The sequence below is a fragment of the Hyperolius riggenbachi genome, chromosome 5 (assembly GCF_040937935.1).
Source record: "Hyperolius riggenbachi isolate aHypRig1 chromosome 5, aHypRig1.pri, whole genome shotgun sequence".
NCBI classification, from domain to species: domain Eukaryota; kingdom Metazoa; phylum Chordata; class Amphibia; order Anura; family Hyperoliidae; genus Hyperolius; species Hyperolius riggenbachi.
This window is the reverse complement of record NC_090650.1, coordinates 203484368-203503726: the sequence shown is the minus strand read 5'-3', so window position 1 is coordinate 203503726 and position 19359 is coordinate 203484368. Positions and strand designations below refer to the sequence as shown.

At 44.9% G+C, this 19359-nt stretch overlaps 1 protein-coding gene across 2 annotated transcripts in view; it reads right to left on the bottom strand.

Annotated features, from left to right (window-relative positions):
• Positions 1-5563: 5563 nt before the first annotated feature.
• HAUS7 (HAUS augmin like complex subunit 7) overlaps positions 5564-19359 on the bottom strand; it is a 53373-nt gene continuing 39577 nt past the window's right edge. Inside the window, exons 8-10 of one of the 2 annotated variants that reach the window (XM_068234558.1) lie at positions 15353-15562; positions 10663-10774; positions 5565-6153 (exon numbers count right to left, since the gene is read on the bottom strand). In XM_068234558.1, the coding sequence (XP_068090659.1) occupies positions 6092-6153; positions 10663-10774; positions 15353-15562 (384 nt within the window). In that variant the 3' untranslated portion in view covers positions 5565-6091. Of the gene's footprint in view, positions 6154-10662; positions 10775-15352; positions 15563-19359 lie in introns of both variants that reach the window. The other variant, XM_068234559.1, reaches the window with a different exon arrangement.

The following is a 19359-nucleotide window of genomic DNA, read 5'->3' as shown; positions in this document are numbered from 1 at the left end:
AGCCCTCTCCCCCGTGCAAGCCGGGTATTAACAAGCTGTTGGGGGAAGCTCCAGCGACTAGACCGCACAGTGCCACAGCAGCGGGTTTTCTTCTATCTTTAAATGCTGATAGAGGGCCACACTTGTGTAAAAGTTGTCCACATAAAGATGGTACCCCTTCTGGAACAAAGGTGACACCAAGTCCCACACAATCTTGCCACTGCTCCCCAGGTAGTCAGGGCATCCGACCGGCTCCAATTTTGAGTCTTTTCCCTCATAGACCCTAAAATGTGATGTATAGCCTGTGGCCCTTTCACAGAGCTTATACAGTTTCACCCCATACCGGGAGCGCTTGCTTGGAATGTACTGTTTGATGCCAAGGTGCCCGATAAAATGTATGAGGGACTCTTCTACGCAAATGTTCTGTTCAGGGGTATAAGCATCTGCAAATTTTGATGACCAATGGTCTAGGAGGGGCCGAATTTTGTGGAGCCGGTAATAATCAGGATGGTCACTTTCATGACAGGTTGTGTTGTCATTAAAGTGCAGGAAGCACAGGATGTTCTCAAATCGTGTCCTGGACATGGCAGCAGAGAACATGGGCATGTGATGTATTGGGTGCGTAGACCAATAAGACCGCAATACATTCAGTTTGACTAGAGTCATGTTAAAGAGAAGGCCCCAAAAAGTTTTAAGTTCGGAAACTTGGAGTGGTTTCCACCGGAAAGGCTGGGCATAGTACCTATCTGGGTGTCGGTGATGTATTGTGTGGCAGAATGGTTGGTCTCAGCCACAGTTAAAGGATACCCGAGGTGACGTGACATGATGAGATAGACATGGGTATGTACAGTGCCTAGCACACACATAACTATGCTGTGTTCCTTTTATTCTTTCTCTGCCTGAAAGAGTTAAATATCAGGTATGTAAGTGGCTGACTCAGTCCTGACTCAGACTGGAAGTGACTACAGTGTGACCCTCACTCATAAGAAATTCCCCTTTTTTATCTCTTTCTTGCTCTTAGAAGCCATTTTCTGCTAGGAAAGTGTTTTATAGTTGGAATTTCTTATCAGCGAGAGTCACACGGTAGTCACTTCCTGTCTGAGTCAGGACTAAGTCAGCCACTTATATACCTGATATTTAACTCTTTCAGGCAGAGAAAGAAAAAAAGGAACACAGCATAGTTATTTGTGTGCTAGGCACTATACATACCCATGTCTATCTCATGTCACATGTCACTTCGGGTATCCTTTAAGTCGTAGAGATCCTCGGTGAAGAACAGAAGAAAAAAGTCTAGGGCCGATCCTAGATTATCTGTCTCCATCTGGACTCCAGACTGGGCGGTTAAAGGGGGCAGTACGGGTGCGGCAGAACCAGGGGATTGCCAATTGGGATTTGCCAGCACCTCTGGAAGACTATGTACGGCCCGTTTTCTTGGTGGCTGCTACTCCTGTCTTAATGCACGTGCCACCGAACCAGTTTCAACTTCCATTCTGGTGCTCACCACTTCACCAGGGTCTACGGAAGTACTGGTGCTAGGTCCAGGAGATGCTGCGCTGCTGGTGTATGCCTCACCATGAAACCTCAGACCAGAGCTAGCACCACTCTGCTGCCCTTGAGGCGGATCCTGCGCCACCTGCGGTCCAGTGATATGGGGTGTGGTACGCCTGGCTCTAGCCGGGACCTCAACCTCGTCATCGCTATTGGTCAGCGAGCCACTGCTGTCTACAGGTTCGAACTCTGACCCAGAAGATTCGTCGAATGAGTCGTCCCAATAGTCCTCATCCAACTGGGCCATGTACCTGTACACCTCATCATCGGAATGCCCCTTTCTTGCCATGGTGGACTGCTAAATTTAGGGGGTATTCCTCTGAGATGACCCAGGAAAAAGAGCACCTACATAGCTAAAGGGAGTACTTGTGGAGTAGAAAGTTTTGATAAAAAAAAAAAAAAAAAAAAAGGATCAAAACTGATCTTTACAGTGCCACAGCTATTGTACAGTGTTTTTTGCAGTGATCAGAAAAAAAAATTCTGTCACTGCGGTGGGGCGGGCTGAACGCAAGTGCAGGCGAACGATCAGGCCTGATCGGGCAACCACTGCGTTTTAGTGGATCCTAGTGACCCTAATATAGATCTGACTGCGATCAGTAAAGATCACTTACAGATACTATATAGTACCAATGCTGATTAGCAACAGTGATGACGCTAATCAGCGACTAATTCGTGACTGTGGTGCGGTGGGCTGAACGCTAACTGACACTAACACAGGGGCCTAGCTAACTAGCCTAACTATTAACACTAGTAATACTAAAAATGTGACAGTTTTCACTAATCACTGTTTTTAGATCACTAGGATAGTGATTGGGGGGGGGGGGGGGGGGGGAGATCAAGGGGCAGACAGCAGTGGGGGTCACAGACAATCAAAGCCAATCAAGGCAATTACAACACAGTTAGAGCCAATAAGAGTGATTAGAGGCAATCAGACGGCAATCACAGCCAATCAGTGCAATCAAAGCCAATCACGGGGCAATCGAAGCCAATCACAGGACAATCGAAAACCAATCACAGGGCAATTTAGACAATCTGAGCCAATCAAAGCAAAATCAAGCGTTACAGACAGTATATTAGAGGTACACAATGGCAGGGGTGGGTGATCTAAGGGCAGGGGGATCTTATGGTGATCAGGAGCCCGCAGGTGGCGATTGATAGGTGATCAGTAGGTAACTACAGGGGAGAATATATGCAAGCAATCCACTGGCGAGGGGATCAGAGGGGGTCTGTGGGCAATCTGAGGGTGTGGGCGGGTGATTGGGTGCTCGCAAGGGGCAGATTAGGGTCTAGTCTGATGGGTAGCAGTGACAGGTGGTGACAAGGTGATTGATAGGTGATCAGTAGGTAATTACAGGGAAGACTATATGCAATCAATGCACTGGTGAGGTGATCAGGGGGGGGGGGGGGGCTGTGGGCGATCTGAGGGTGTGGGCGGGTGATTGGGTGCTCGCAAGGGGCAGATTAGGGTCTGATTTGATGGGTAGCAGTGACAGGTGGTGACAGGGGGTGATTGATGGGTGATCAGTGGGTGATTAGAGGGGAGAACAGATGTAAATAATGCACTGGCGAGTTGATCAGAGGGGGTCTGAGGGCGATCTGAGGGTGTAGGCGGGTGTTTGGGTGCCCGCAAGGGGCAGATTAGGGTCTGATTTGATGGGTAGCAGTAACAGGTGGTGCCAGGGGGTGATTGATAGGTGATCAGTGGATGATTACAGGGGAGAATAGATGTATACAGTACACGGGGGGGGGGGGGGGGAAATCTGAGGGTGTGGGGGTTGATCAGGAGCCCTTAGGGGGCAGTTTAGGACCTGATCTAAAGGATAGTGTTGACAGATAGTGACAGGGGGTGATTGGGTGAAAACAGTGGTCTGAGAGGGTGAATGGGGGGGGGGGGGGGGGGGCATAGGTCTGAGGGGTGCTGTGGGCGATCAGGGGGTCTGTGTGCCTAAATGTGTGTGTGTGTGTGTGTGTGTGTGTGTGTGTGTGTGTGTGTGTGTGTGTGTTTTTGTACTCAGGGCCGGCCCTAGACTTTTTGCCGCCTGAGGCAAGTTTTGAAAAAATTGCCGCCGCCCCTCCCCCGTGGGGGGCCGCTGAGCTGGAGGGGTAGCTGCCAGGACGGGGGTATTGGGTCGGACCCCCCCTCCCTCGCCTGGGTCCCCCGATCTGCGCTCCCCTCCAGCTTTAAATGTAGCGTAAGCAGCCGACAGACCGTAAGAGGCACGGGCGGGGGATCACTCAACCTCCTTGTTCCAACGTGCGCTCCACTGACGTCACTTCCTGCAACGCTGGCCACGTACAATACAGTGGGCGGCGTTGCAGGAAGTGACGTCAGTGGAGCGCACGCTGGAACGAGGAAGAGGTGAGTGATCCCCCGCCCGTGCCTCTTACTGTCTGTCGGCTGCTTACGCTACATTTAAAGCTGGAGGGGAGCGCAGATCGGGGAACCCAGGCGAGGGAGGGGGGGGGGGGGGGGGGGGGGGGGGAGTCCGACCCCCCTCCCTACCGCTAGGCCCAATACCCCCGTCCTGGCAGCTACCCCTCCAGCTCGGCGGCCGGCACCCACGGACGGGCAGATGCCCCCCCTAGAACTTTGCCGCCTGAGGCAAAAGTTTCACCCCGCCTCATGAGCGGGCCGGCTCTGTTTGTACTCACAGTGCTGCCCTCCTCTCTGGTGGTCGATCGATCACTGTGACCACCAGGGGCGGAGGCAGCCTGTATAAATACACTTTGTTTACCTAACAAAAGTGTATTATACACTTTCTATTGGCCCATTTAAAAATTTACAACCTGCGGGCGCTGCTAATTGGCCGGCGGGTTGACGTCACAGGTGGGCGGAGCCTAATGCCGGCAATTGAGCACGCGTGATCGCCCGCAATCCCCTCCCCTAGTTGCCGCCGCCGATCGGCGTTACGCGGCCCTAGGGGTGCCACTTTGCCGTTGGTAGTGGGCGATCGGCAAGTGCCTTTTTTCCTCTTTCTAATATGTTTAAATAAAAATAAGGTTTACTGATGAAGGACTCACGGCTGGTGGTTTTAATCTAAAATATACAATTATTCCTATTAAACTCCCACTAGACCGAACAATTTGGGAGGATGGACATTATATACTAATCAACAAATACTACTAAAGTGGTGTCTTGGGTCTATTTGATTAAAATATCAGTGACAGGGTTAGTCTTCTCCAGTCTTCTCCAGTCCACTGGCTAAGGGGAGCAACACAGTGATGGAGGAAGGGGCGAGATCAATTTACAAATCAAGCCATTATTAAGTGGACATAAGTCCCCTTTAATGTGTGTATTCCATACACTAAACTTTATGCTTGTGACACCTGAATCTCTTAAACAGTAGTCAATCACTTGTGTATTGGAAGCCAATAACCAGTTTCCATTCACTTTATATTCTATAGGTATCATATAAAGTAGGAATGAGGGATCATTACAAATAAAAGCTACTAAGAATTAAACTCCTGAGCCTATTATTGAGGTAGACTCAGTAAGTATTTGTACTAGAGTAGAAGCCCTACTGACCACACTCAGAGCTGGACAGGCACAACTATTATTGCCGCTATTGCCGCTCGGGAGACCCGTACAGCGCTGCGATCAGCAGCAGCGCTGTACTGGGGACAGCCGTGTGACACGGCAGTCCCCTCCTGAGCCACAGAGGTGATCGGCTGTCATAGGCTGAAGCCTATGACAGCTGATCACAGTGATGGCCCAGCGGGGGGAGGGAGGGGAGTATCCAACGGGGAAAAAAAACACCATTTTTATTTAAAAAACCCCCAAATAAATAAACAAACACTGGGGGGAATGGGGGGGGGGGGGGGAGCTCTGTTGGTGGGGAGAAAAAGGGGGGAGGAATCACTTGTGTGCTGTGTCGTGTGGTCCTGCAGCTTGGCCTTAAAGCTGCAGTGGCCAATTTATTGAAAATGTGCCTGGTCTTTAGGGGGGTTTAACACAGCAGTCCTCAAAAGGTTAAAGATCAGAAAAAAAAACGAAAAATTTAGCTTAAAACTGCATAAATATGAAAATAGTTTAATTTATAATATTTTCATTCAAGCTACACAAAGTTGTAAGACAGAAAATACATAACATAGGGCCCGTTTCCACTGCCTGCAAATCATTGCCTCCCTGAATGCGAATTCAGACAGGGAAAAAGCAGCCTATTGAAATAAGTAGGCTGCCATCTGATTTGCATGGGAAGGAAACATCAGATGCAGAAAAAAAAAAAAAAAAAAACAACACATTGCGGATCTGAATTCCTATAACTGTGCATGTCACGGCTAAAGGATTCAGATGAGTTCTCGCATCACTGCAAGCGGCAGCACGAGTCCTGCAAGAGGCACACCGGCACAGTGGAAACTGGCCCTCACAATTAGTGCCCTTTGTCTTCAATCACACAGGCAAATCTCCCTTGTTGCTTAAGACTGGTAGGTAATATTCCCAAGATTTTCCTATGTCTTCATACAATAAAAAGTGCAGTCAAACTGTCCTTGGATACCAAAATCAAGGCAGAGGCTGGACGTCCAAATACAGCTGTGGCTTGACCATGGATACACGGGTGCTCCATTACTTTGCCAGAGAATTAAGGAATGTCTCATAGACCTGTTTTAGCCCTTTGATTTTTTCATCTAAAGAAAGGAACATAAAACAGTGTTAGATGTAACAATAGTCACATTTTACTTATAAAAGGAACATACTGTAAAACATCTGGTGATCACCTTATGGTGATAAGCAGGCTCATCTGAAGAATGTAACCCATGTGAGTGTAGCTTGAATAAAAGTGAAACAATGACCGCACAAGTCTTTTTGCACTAAAGAATATCCTTTCCTTTCAGTCTGCAGTTTGTTATGTTTTTCTAAAATAGAGCAGAATCTGAAATTTTCCTTTTTTTGCAAGCATTAAAGAGGAACTCCAGTGAAAATAATGTAGTAAAAAAAGTGCTTCATTTTTTACCATAATTATGTATAAATGATTTAGTCAGTGTTTGCTCATTGTAAAATCTTTCCTCCCCCCGATTTACATTCTGACATTTATTACATGGTGACATTTTTACTGTGGGCAGGTTATGTAGCTGCTCCTAGCTGTTTTGGCTGTTAGAGACAGCTGTAAACAGCTAATTCCTGTCTGTGAACATTGTTACATTGTGGCAGTTTGCCCAGAGTACCGCGGTACTCAGAGCTTCTTGTGGGAGGGGTTTCAGCACAAAATCAGTCATACAGCGCCCCCTGATGGTCTGTTTGTGAAAATTAATATATTTCTCATGTAAAAGGGGGTATCAGCTACTGATTGGGATAAAATTCAATTCTAGGTTGGAGTTTCTCTTTAAGTCTTTAGGAATGTGGACTGCTCAGACTTATCCTCTTCCTGTATGGGCAATAATCTGCACGGAGAAGGAACACATAGGCTGACCAGGTGTTCTGATCTCACTAGTTTGTTGCAGGCATGCGACTATGAATGAGGCCAAATAATCCACTGACAACCAGGAAACTACCAGCTCTTAAAAGGGGAATTCCACTTTTGTAAACAATTGCCATAAAATGTACTACAGTACTGCATTAATGATTATAAAATTCCAAAAATAATGCTTGATATTTATGCTAGCAATAGTGCTAAAGGTACCCCAAACCTCGGGACATGTGAGTAATGACAACTTCTCCTACCCCATAGATATGAGTGGGCATGGTCATATGCACTCATTGTGCAGGTATACACTCTGCTTACAGCACATGGCCCACACAGATAAAGTCACAAGGTGGAGGGAAATTAAAAAGGGTAGTGAACATAAACAAGGACTTACCTAGTCCTTCCCTGCTCCAGGCCCCCATAGCAGCTGATATGCCTATTGCTAAGCTCCTATGTAGTAATGCTGAACTGCAGAGAATATATCTTTTTTCCACTTCAACAAAAGTGTGTTTTTTTAAGAATTAAAGTGAGAGGGATACGGAGGCAGCCATATTTATTTCTTTTTTAGAAATATCAGTTGCCTGACTATCCTGCTGATCCTCTGCCTAATACTTTTAGCCATAAACCCAAAACAAGCAGGCAGTGGGTGTTTCTGACATTTCCGTATAATCTGACAAGATTAGCTGCATGCTTGTTTCAGGTGTTATTCAAACACTACTGCAGCCAGATAGATCAGCAGGGCTTCCAGGCAACTGGTATTGTTTAAAGGAAATAAATATGGCAGCCTCCATATACTTCTCACTTCAGGTTCCATTAAAAGGGATTTGAAGTGAGAAAAATACAGTGGCTGCCACCATCTTTCCCTTATAAACAAGAGAATCGCATCCCTGCAACAAGCGTGCAGCCACTGGAGTCAGACCAGAGTCAAAGCAACTGATCTACATGCTCATTCTGGGCAGAAACATCAGCAAAGAAGTCAGGCAAAACTGGCATTGTTTATTAGATAATGAAGATGGCATCCTCCATATACGATTTTGGGTAAAAAATTGAAATTGCGATTTTTCTGTCAAAAAATGTGATTTCGATTTTTTTCAAAACAAGCTTTAGCACTAAATTCACAATGTACCCCTGAGCTTGAACAATAGTGTGTGGACTGTGGCGTCCGGCAGGGGTCCCCAACCTTTTCCTGCCTAGGGACCGCCCCCCCCGCTCATTAACATCTGAAATATGCACGGCTTCTGCAGCTCGGCGCAGTAGTAGGCGGACCATGGCCATGCGGCCAAGCACGGGCACTAAAAAACGAAAACCGCCGGATACTGACGATCCCCAGATAGTCTTCACAGGAACCGCACTTTCGGTTTAAAGCCGAGAAATCGTGCAGCCCTACTGCATATCATTACAAATACACTTTTGTCTATAGTGGGTCAGGCCCATTTTCCACTGATCAGCTTCACCAACACATTAAATTGTAATTCTCTCTTTTTATACCCATTGTCTTCAATTCACAAAGCATTACAACCTTCAGGAAAGCTGAAAACAGCTGATTTTATGGAGCATTTTGTAAAAGGTCAATTCATCAAGCTGTTCCTGCATGGCAAGCTGAAATTACAGAGCAGTGAGGTAAATTACTGACTTGTGTGGTGGACACCTCAATAAATATCAGCAAATGTCAATTCATGAAGATTAGAGCATGCAGTAAAGCCCAGAAACATGTGCGGTGATTACCAGCAGCTCTGATGTGTCGAAAAGCAGCTTCAGGATGCAATAAGACACGACTGACAGAAGCAGAGAGCAAATAGGAACAGCCTCTCTCTCCTGCAAGTCCCTCTGTTACGCTGCAATACCTTCTCGGGAGGGTCAAGCATCTCTACTCCCCAGGCAGTGGAGGAGAGAGCTGGCACAAAAGAGATTTCCCCAGCAGCCCTTCAGATGTTTAATCCTTTAGGTTACTGTTTAAGGCTACTTGCACACCAAGACGTTGCGTTAGGTGCTACGTTAAGGTCGCATAACGTGCACCTAATGCAACGTATGGTGGTGCGGGAGAGGACGGTAGAGTGAGCCGCGTTTACGGCTCTATCCCTATAAGGTCTCACAGAGTGGCGCTGATTGGCCGGCGAGACCACGTGATGCGGAGCGAGACACTCCGCATCACGTGGTCCCAATCAGCGGCCGCCAGTGCAGTGAATATTGAGTAGCCATGTGCGCGGCTACTGTAGCTGCATCTCCCCGCCTCCTCTCCGCCCCCCACTGAGCATGTGCAAACAGTCTAACGCGGCTATAGCCGCTCTAACGCCGTAGCAAGCTGCACTTTCCGAACAACGTGCAGCGTTACATGTAACGCAACGTGGGCTGTGTGAACAGCCCACTTGTGTTACATTGCTGTGTGCGTTGGGAGAGCGTTACAGGCGCACTAACGTGCGCCTGTAACGTCTTAGTGTGTAAGCAGCCTGAAGATGCCGAGGAACAATTGGGGAAATCACCTAAGCATGGCATGTTTAATGTTTCTTGGAAGTCCATCTAAACTCTGGCAATAAAATAAAATGTTAGGAAACAAGAATGGACAAATTCAGAGGGAAGAGAGGGAGTATAACAAACATGTACATCAAAAGGGATGTCAGGAATGCCTTTTACTATTGTAATGCTGTCCCTACACGGAACCATATGTAAGAAAAAAGAGACAACTCCACACGTCTATTATTACAGGTTTATGTGAATTGAAGCCCTGTTTTTTGGTAAATTACTGAACTTCTACTGCACCTGTGAAAATCTTAATGAATTGGCAAACAAAAGTCTAACATACCAAACACGGTATTTTCCCGACTTTTTTTTTTTTTTTTAATTGCACAGCCCTTTGATGATTTGATGCCTATGCTTTTTTTCAACACTATTTTCACTCGATTTAGCACGATTGCATTTGCGATTTTTTCTGGGAAAAAACAATTTCTGAGAAAATATGTTTTTTTAATGGGTGGTTTGCAACAAAATCATATTGCTACTGCATTATTGATTTTAGCAGAATTTATGTCAGATACCTCTTCTATCAAAACACTTGTTTATTTCACAAAATCTTCATATACAGTAGACAAAGTGGAATGGAGGAAAATCTGCTAAGCAAAGACAGTTTCTCTTTATATGAACTGAATAAACAAGTGGTTTTATCGAAGTGGTGCGGATTTTACATTGTTTGTGCATTAAGTCACTGCAGTACCTGAGTGAAGATCATTGAACACTTGTCCAGACTATCACACATGTGTGGCCTAATATTAACATACTAGCATATCAAAACCAAATCATACAATAAAAGCGGATAGATCCTGTGCCTAAACTTCTCTGTAAGCCCTGTACACATGGCTGCATGTAGCAGCCATTGCCAAAAGCATCATAAGCAGAGAGCCATGTTGGCAAGTACGGTATATATTTTATACTGTTTCCCCACAGGTACATTTTAAGCAAGCTAGCGTCAGCAGCAGCACTAACAATTTAAATCAGACTCCAGTTGGAATCTTTATTTAACATTGAGTGATACAAGGTAATAGATCAGGACAGTGACCAAAATCATGAAGCTATCAACTCTTTACCCAATCTACTACACATTTTATAGTGAATGGGTACCTAAACACATGAATGGAAGTGAATGCGAATGGAAGTGAATGGAAGCCTAAAACCAAAGAAATTTGTTGTACGCGTCTTATGACTTGAGGGAAATTGATTTATTATGTCGATAGATACTTACAAATTGTAGCTGTGCTGCCTCCTCCCCAGGACTCTTTTGTCTGCTGTCTTTTCCTCACCATCTCTGCTATAGTGTCGGAAGTGTCTGATAGCTGGGAAATGGCTTCCAGTTCCTAAAAATAATAGCGGAATATGCTCAGAGAAAGAAAACCATGTACGTTTATTATACAACACACCAGTATCACTATCAGAGCAACTGTTCTGCATGTCAGCACTGCATACTTTTCAAGTAAAATTAAAGCAAGTGGTTACCAATTTAAAAATAAAAAAAGTCAGATACTCACCTAAGGAGAGGGAAGGCTCAGTCCTAATGAGCCTTCCCTCTCCTCTCCCGGTGCCCTCGGTGCTGCGCTGGCTTCCCCGTTCGCGTCCGCCGCAGCAGGGACTTCGGAGGTCTTCGGGAGCACTCGGACTTCCGGAGTCGGCCCGCTCCATACTACGCACGTGCGAGTGCGTCATAGAGGGCGCTCCCGAAGGCCCGAGTGCTCCCGAAGGCTTCTGAAAGCTCCCTTCGGCTGAGGAAGTGGCAGTATTTGACCGAACTGGTCGAATACTGCTACAGGGGATCCTGCGCGGGACCGGGCACCGGGAGAGGAGAGGGAAGACTCATTAGGACCGAGCCTTCCCTCTCCTTAGGTGAGTATCTGACTTTTTTATTTTTAACTTGGTAAACATTCACTTTAATGGCAAAATGTCCCCACTGCTCCTACAGATGTGCAAAAATAATAATCATTTAAGAAAAGAGCCTGAAATGCTCAATACAACTTAAGGTGCCAATACATCAGACGATATTCCCGTAATTGCTTCTGCACCAATGGTGATTGGACATGCAGGGATCCAACTCTGGAGTAACAAGTGCTTGCAAACACTCCACAAGATCCGCACTATCAAAGTTCTATCTTTATTAATCCATAAAATACAGGTTTTAAAGCTGTGTGGGTAAGTATACGGTGACGCACAGGCGTTTCGGGCTGTTTCAGTCCTTTCTCAAACCATCACAGACCCACAATTAACAACACACACTAAAACACACACTTATATAGGAAATGAGTGGACCATAAAGAGAACTGCAATATTACCATAAATGCATATGTATAAGGTTTCATCCACCAATCAGAGGCTGCCACATAGCACAGCAAAAGTGCACGGCAAAAATATATATACACCATTAGTGTATATGAGCACAAAAATTGCCTAAATACACACCACCAGATAATAGAACACTCACAAGTTGCACCCCTGTAATTAGTACATAGCAAGGAAATGAACAGCGCTACTTAAAAACAGGCAAGTGCCTACCTGCAAAAGAGTGCAAGCCCCACTTGTGGGATATAATACACACCGAGCATACACATGACCTGTCTACCACTGGAGGAGGATGTTAGTTTCCTGTAACAGCTTGCATGCAACCTATTAAGTACTCGTCCCTCCCACTACGAAGAAGTCGATCCTCCATGGGAGGGGCCTAACACTAACTAAATCCTAACCTATGTATATGCATAGCCTGGGTGCGGCTAATCAAAAAAAATCGAAAATTGCGCAAAAGGTGGATCAGCGCAACACCAGGCCGCCTCCGAATGGCCTCCAATCAGAGGTGCGCTGAGCCCCCCCAGAAACTACAAACGCACCTTGAACCCAAACAGAAGCTCTGCATATACACCAAAAGCATGGCTGTTAAGTGGGAGCAGCTGACCAAAAACAAATTAAATTAGTACATAGCAAGGAAATGAACAGCGCTACTTAAAAACGATCCGACTTCTTCGTAGTGGGAGGGACGAGTACTTAATAGGTTGCATGCAAGCTGTTACAGGAAACTAACATCCTCCTCCAGTGGTAGACAGGTCATGTGTATGCTCGGTGTGTATTATATCCCACAAGTGGGGCTTGCACTCTTTTGCAGGTAGGCACTTGCCTGTTTTTAAGTAGCGCTGTTCATTTCCTTGCTATGTACTAATTTAATTCGTTTTTGGTCAGCTGCTCCCACTTAACAGCCATGCTTTTGGTGTATATGCAGAGCTTCTGTTTGGGTTCAAGGTGCGTTTGTAGTTTCTGGGGGGGCTCAGCGCACCTCTGATTGGAGGCCATTCGGAGGCGGCCTGGTGTTGCGCTGATCCACCTTTTGTGCACCCCTGTAATACATACCGGGCAAATGCTCAAAAAACGGCTCACTGTGTTCTCATAATACCTCTAGCCAATCAAAGTGGCATTAGGGGTGTGTAACTCCAATCAGAGTAAGAGTACACATAGCCCATATTCCAACCAATCAGAGGGTCACAACAGAAAGGGACGCTCCACAACAGAAAGGGACCCGCCCGCATGTTTTTTTGATGTGAACGTCATCGCAGTCTTGCGAGCGGACGGCGCCGGTCCCTATGGAATTGGCTAACTATGTCAGAGCGAGGGCCCGCCCTTATGTTCATATGCAGACTCTGCCGTAGTCTTAGGAGTGGACGTTGTCGGCCCTTGTATGATAGGCTGCCGGTATGAATAGGACTTGCGTCTCTCACTGGCAGCCTTCACTCTATGCGGACGCTGTTGGCATCATGCTGATTGGAGGGTCCCTTTCTGTTGTGACCCTCTGATTGGTTGGAATATGGGCCATGTGTACGCTTACGCTGATTGGAGTTACACACCCCTAATGCCACTTTGATTGGCTAGTGGTATTATGAGAACACAGTGAGACTTTTTTTGAGCATTTGCCCGGTATGTATTACAGGGGTGCGACTGGTGAGTGTTCTATCATCTGGTGGTGTGTATTTAGGCAATTTTTGTGCTCATATACACTAATGGTATATATATTTTTGCTGTGCACTCTTGCTGTGCTATGTGGCAGCCTCTGATTGGTGGACGAAACCTTATACACATGCATTTATGGTAATGTTGCAGTTCTCTAAATGGTCCACTCGTTTCCTATATAAGTGTGTATTTTAGTGTGTGTTGTTAATTGTGGGTCTGTGATGGTTTGAGAAAGGACTGAAACCGCTCAAAACGCCTGTGCGTCACTGTATACTTACCCACACAGCTTTAAAACCTGTATTTTATGGATTAATAAAGATGGAACTTTGATGGTGCGGATCTTGTGGAGTGAATACATCAGACGATGTATGGGCAAATCGACCAAGAGACAGATCGCTCACTGATCAAATCTGATCGGAGAGAGATCTGTTGCCTGCCCATACACCACAGGCTGATTCCCGATCAATTTCAAACTGAAATCAACCCGGAATCGGCCTTGTGACTCGCATTAATGCTATCCCCCTTAATTTTCCATGTACGCCCCCCCCATACATTACCTGTCCGTGTCTGGGCTCCTCCGTCCATACACGTGCCCCACGTGGTTGCTGTAGTAAAGTGGGCACCTGTGTGAGGTCACAAGCTCCCGGGTATACACTGGCAAATATGTGGGGCACATGTATGGACAAAAGACAGTGCCAGGAAGCAGCCCTGGAGAGGTAATATATAGTGCACTGTGGGCACCTTGGGGAGGGGGACATGGATCATTAAGGGGGACAGTGTCGGGGGTTTTGTTGCTTGTCCCGATATTGCTCGCAGTTACCACTGAGCACCTGAGCGATCGATGGCAGACATCTTGCAGCAGGTTTGACCTATTAATGTAACCAATTTCGGCCTGAAATTTGTTGCATAGTCGATTGGCTAGGCACTTGGCAGCACCGATTGTCATCCAATTATAATATCAGAATCAGATGGTCGGATCGTGTGCCAAGTCGCCAAATGTATGGCCACCTTTATTTTCACTTTCCCCTGAGAGCTTTGCCAGGATGAAGTGCCATGCCTGAGGGCTGAAGGAAGCCAATCATGTGCTCACCCCTTGCACAGAACAGTACACTGTACAGCTCAGCCACCTAAAACAATCCATCAAGATTCTTAGAATGTAAGTATACTTGAATTCTAGGCCTCAGGTACTAAAGTCTAGTAAAGACTTGAGATGCAGGGTCTCTTTAAGCATAGGTTATTATGCAGTCATTTACAAGAAACATGTCCCTCTAGAAGGACACATGTTTTCAGGTCTAACTGTACCGACCGTTAGACGACGAAACGGTACACAAAGCCGATGTTTGGAAAACATTGCATTCCTTGCATCTAGGTCATAAAGCAAAGTGTATTAGATGATGATGTGGGTCACATGCCCATGCCCGCCAATTGTAGGCTTGGGGGTATGGCTCGGGTGATGTCAAAATTTAACTCTGATTTTCATATAAAAAAAGGGTGCCAGGATGGCAGAACGCTACTTCTGTTTCATCTTCTGCATGTTATCCTACTCTCCACGCTTCCTAGTTAGAATACTAGCTTCATGTCTGTATGCTGTAAATATATGTGATGTACATAGGACATAGGAAAGACTGTTTATACTCTGAAGAAATCAACATGTAACAAGATGCCTGATTGCTGAATAAACCCCTTGAAAGGTGAAGGTGGCTGTCTCCCCTCTATCTCCTGTATGCTGTCGCTGTGAGTTGCAGCTCCAATGAGTTGCTGGTGCCGGAGTAAAAAGTGTGTTGTGCTGTTGCCAATAGCAACCAACGTATAGATTCTTACAAAGATCAGTTTGGGCTACAAATGCTAAACGTGTGTACTAGGATTGAATATCTTTATTTGCTTATGATTGATTTGTTGTTGCAGATGATATTGCAAATGAATACAATGAAATGAAGTATGTATGAAATATTTACCTTGGTACAGTAAGTCAGTAAGGTGTGCACAGATTGGAAGAGGGGTCCTGAGGGGCTAAGCTGAGGTGCTGGGTGACCACAATGCTCTCTGAATTCATTTTCATAAATCTGAATGAAGGCTGCAATGAGCTGGTGAAAATCAGTCAATGCCAACCTTAGTTTCTGGATAACTGTTTCACCACCAGGCACAGAGCTGCACAGAAATGTACACTGAAATGGAGGAAACCAAAGTTTACGGTCAGGGTTCCAAATACACAGAGCATAATCCACATCATTCCTATATGGTTCTCAGAAGATCAATGGTCTTGAACTGTTGTACAACACTGGTAAACATCTACAAATTATACTATTAGTTGCATTACATTTATATTTGTAAAACCAACTATGTGCCTCCTTTTGATGTTAAATGTTTATAAGTTGTGTGTTCCAACATCTTAAGAAAGCATTTTTCATGCACACCAGCTCTAAGTTGTGTGTTCCAACATCTTAAAGGGACACTGTAGGGGGGTCAGGGGAAAAAGAGTTGAAGTTACCCGGGGCTTCTAATGGTCCCCCACAGACATCCTGTGCCTGCGCAGCCACTTCCCAATGCTCCGGCCCCGCCTCCGGTTCACTTCTGGAATTTCAGACTTTAACCACTTTGTCCTCCTTGACGTATAAAAACGTCAAGGAGGACATGCGCGCTCCCACGGCCGATCGCACGCGTGCACGCGCACTCCCGGCCACGGATTCGGTAGCCCAGGCATCAATGTATCGGGCCATGGTGCCCGATCACTGATTCCTCTCCCCCGCTGAAAAAGCGACAGCTTCTCTCAGAAGCTACGCTTTTTCTGAAACTATGTCCCTCTAAGCGTACATTGTACGCTTAGAGTGACGTCATGTAAACAAACTCAAGATTGCCATCTTGTGGCCAAAAAGTAAAACTACATCTAAAAGTAAAAAAACAATACACAAATATTTCCCCAAATAAAACACTATTTATATCCCACCCTCCCAAAAATGCCCATATAAAATGTTTAATAAAAAAAAACAAAAAAAAACATTACTATAAAAAAAACCAAACACAAATATTTACCTAAGGGTCTAAACTTTTTAAATATCTATGTAAAGATGAAATATTTCTCTCTATTTTTTTTATAAGCTTGTAAATAGTAATTGATGCAAAACGGAAAAAAATGCTCTTTTATTTCCAAATAAAATATTGTTGCGATACATTGTGATAAGAACATAATTTAAACGGTGAAATAACCGTGACAAATGGGCAAATACAATACGTGGGTTTTAATTATGGAGGCATGTATTATTTTAAAACTATAATGGCCGAAAACTGACAAATAATGAATTTTTTCATTTTTTTCTTATTCTTACTGTTAAAATGCATTTACAGTAAGGTAGCTCTTAGCAAAATGTACCCCCTAAAGAAAGCCTAATTGGTGGCGGAAAAAACAAGATATAGATCAGTTCATTGTGATAAGTAGTGATAAAGTTATAGGCTAATGAATGGGAGGTAAACATTGCTCGGATGCATAAAGTGAAAACGACTGAGAGCTTAAGTGGTTAAAGTCTGAAAACCACTGCGCCTGCATTGCCGTTGTCCTCACTCCCACTGATGGCACAAGGAGCGTACTGCGCAGGCCCAGTATGGTCTGTGCCTGCACCGTGCGCTCCTGGTGACATCAGGGGAAGCGAGGACACGGCAACGCAGGCGCAGTGGTTTGACTTAAAAGTCTGAAATTCCTGAAGTGAACCGGAGGCGGGGCCGGAGCATGGGTGAGTGGCTGCACAGGCACAGGATGCCTGCGGGGGACCATTAGGAGCCATAGGGGACTTCAACTCATTTTCCCCCGACCCCCCTACAGTATCCCTTTAGGAAAGCATTTTTTCATGCACACCAGCTCAAAGGACACAAACTGATGGATAAAGGACATAAAATCTCACTGATCAATGAACTAATTATGGTAATGAGTTCCCCCCAGGGCATTTTATCCAGTGGGCAGAGTTCTGGTATTTTCCAGAGCAGCTCAATTGTCAAGGGTGGAACTGGGAAATAAAGTAAAGAAAAAAGAAAGGGCGCTTACATGGTATACCAATTTAAAGTGACAATGAAGCGAAAAGAAATGTATGATATAATGGATTGTATGTGTAGTACAGATACGGAATAGAACATTAATAGCAAAGTCTTTATATTTTCAGTTATATAGCTTTTTTTTATAGCATTGCATCATATGGTTGCATAATTGCACATCATAATTGCAGTCTTCTCTATTTTATAGTTTAAGATACAGAGTGTGGTTTTCAGAGCTAATGACCCTTTGAACTTCTCTGAAGTAAAAATCTTATTTGAAGCTGTCTGTCACTGTTTCTTTGATGTACAGTGCTCCAGAAAATAGTGACCCAATTTTTTGGGGGTGGAGCTCAGAGAAGCTCTTTTGGATAAATAACAGAAGTTTCTTAACTCTTCATGTACTGGAAACAATATAGAACTTGTTTCTTTGCTATTAATGTTCTATTTCTTAGCTGTAATACTCATACAATCTATTATTTCCTAAGCTTATTTTCACTTCAGATTCCCTTTAATATGCTGTGGCAAATCGCCAATAAATACAAGATAACGTTATTGCATATCTCATATGACCTGTATGGTCATATGGCCAGCAGGGATCGCTGTATGAGGTGTCATGGCGGGGTTACTTCCGTGAGCGAGCTCCATTTGCCTGATGGACAATGCGTTTTGACACAAGGTGTGTCTTTATCAGGTCATAACTGGCACTGGAGGAGGATGGCTACTTTACAAGGCTAGCCCAGGTTTATTCATTACAGTCACATTTTCAGGTTGACCCCCAATGATCGATTTAGAAAACACACCTATCACAAAATTTCAAGAAAAATACTAACAACAACAAAACTAATAGTTCCAATTTAGGAACCTTGCTCGCAACAATCTGGTGTAGCATGGTCATTGTTATATAGAAACCTAGAGTGAGAAAGGTTAGAGATCTCACCCCAAGGGATGTGCAGTCAGAAAGATTGTGATTTCCGTGAGCCCGTTCTCCTATAAAAACAGTGGATTGTGGCTAGTATTTGTACTACACAATGGGCTCGATTCAAAGCGATGCTAACCTAGTTAGCACGTCTAAAGACTTTTGGGCGTGATAAGCATTGCACTAAGTAGGTTAGCACCGCTTTGAGGGAAAAACTCGCGCGCAAAGATTTGCGTGCAAAGTTTTGCGCGCAAAACGTTGCATAGGGTTTAATGGCGTTGCGCGCATAAACTTTGCACGCAAGTTTATTTTATCACGCCTAAACTCAGTTTAGGCGTGATAATGGGCTTTTCACCAGCGTGCTAACAGTTAGCACCGCTTTGTGAATCAAGCCCAATGGATGAAAGTGGTTCTATAAAAGGACTCGCAATTTGGAAACGATTAAAAAGGCAATTCCAGGCGTACAGTGTGAACTCAAATCTTTCAGGAATCTGAGAGATTTTGGGAAATGGGAGTATAAAACCAAAACAGCCACCCAGAATCATAAGGCTATGGTGATAGCCAAAAAAAAATAAATAAATATGAGAGAGGCAAACTGGCTTTTGCTAGAGGTGGTGCACGCCATGGCTCAAGGGCAGACACTTTGACGGTCATGGGCCTTAGGAGGATTTAAGAAACTGTGTGGACACGAGACATATTGGATCTTTAGATTAATTCCTCAGCGCTGGAGAGGAGGGAGCACAGATTTGTAGTTGTGCTATCTGTATGCTTCTCACTCAGTACAACCGTGGTCACCTTCCAATGTATTAACTTCTGCCTCATAACTTTTTCCCTGCGATTCATCAGCATGCATCTGCTTCTAGTGTGTACACTGTGACTGGATTTATATAATTGTACTGTAAAATACTGTGGAACAACCTTCCCAACAGAAGCATCATTCCATGTGTCTCATGCCATGATAGGTACTGTAAGAACGCTTAAAAGCATTCAATAATGGTTAACACTACGGAGAGTGGTTCTAGATTG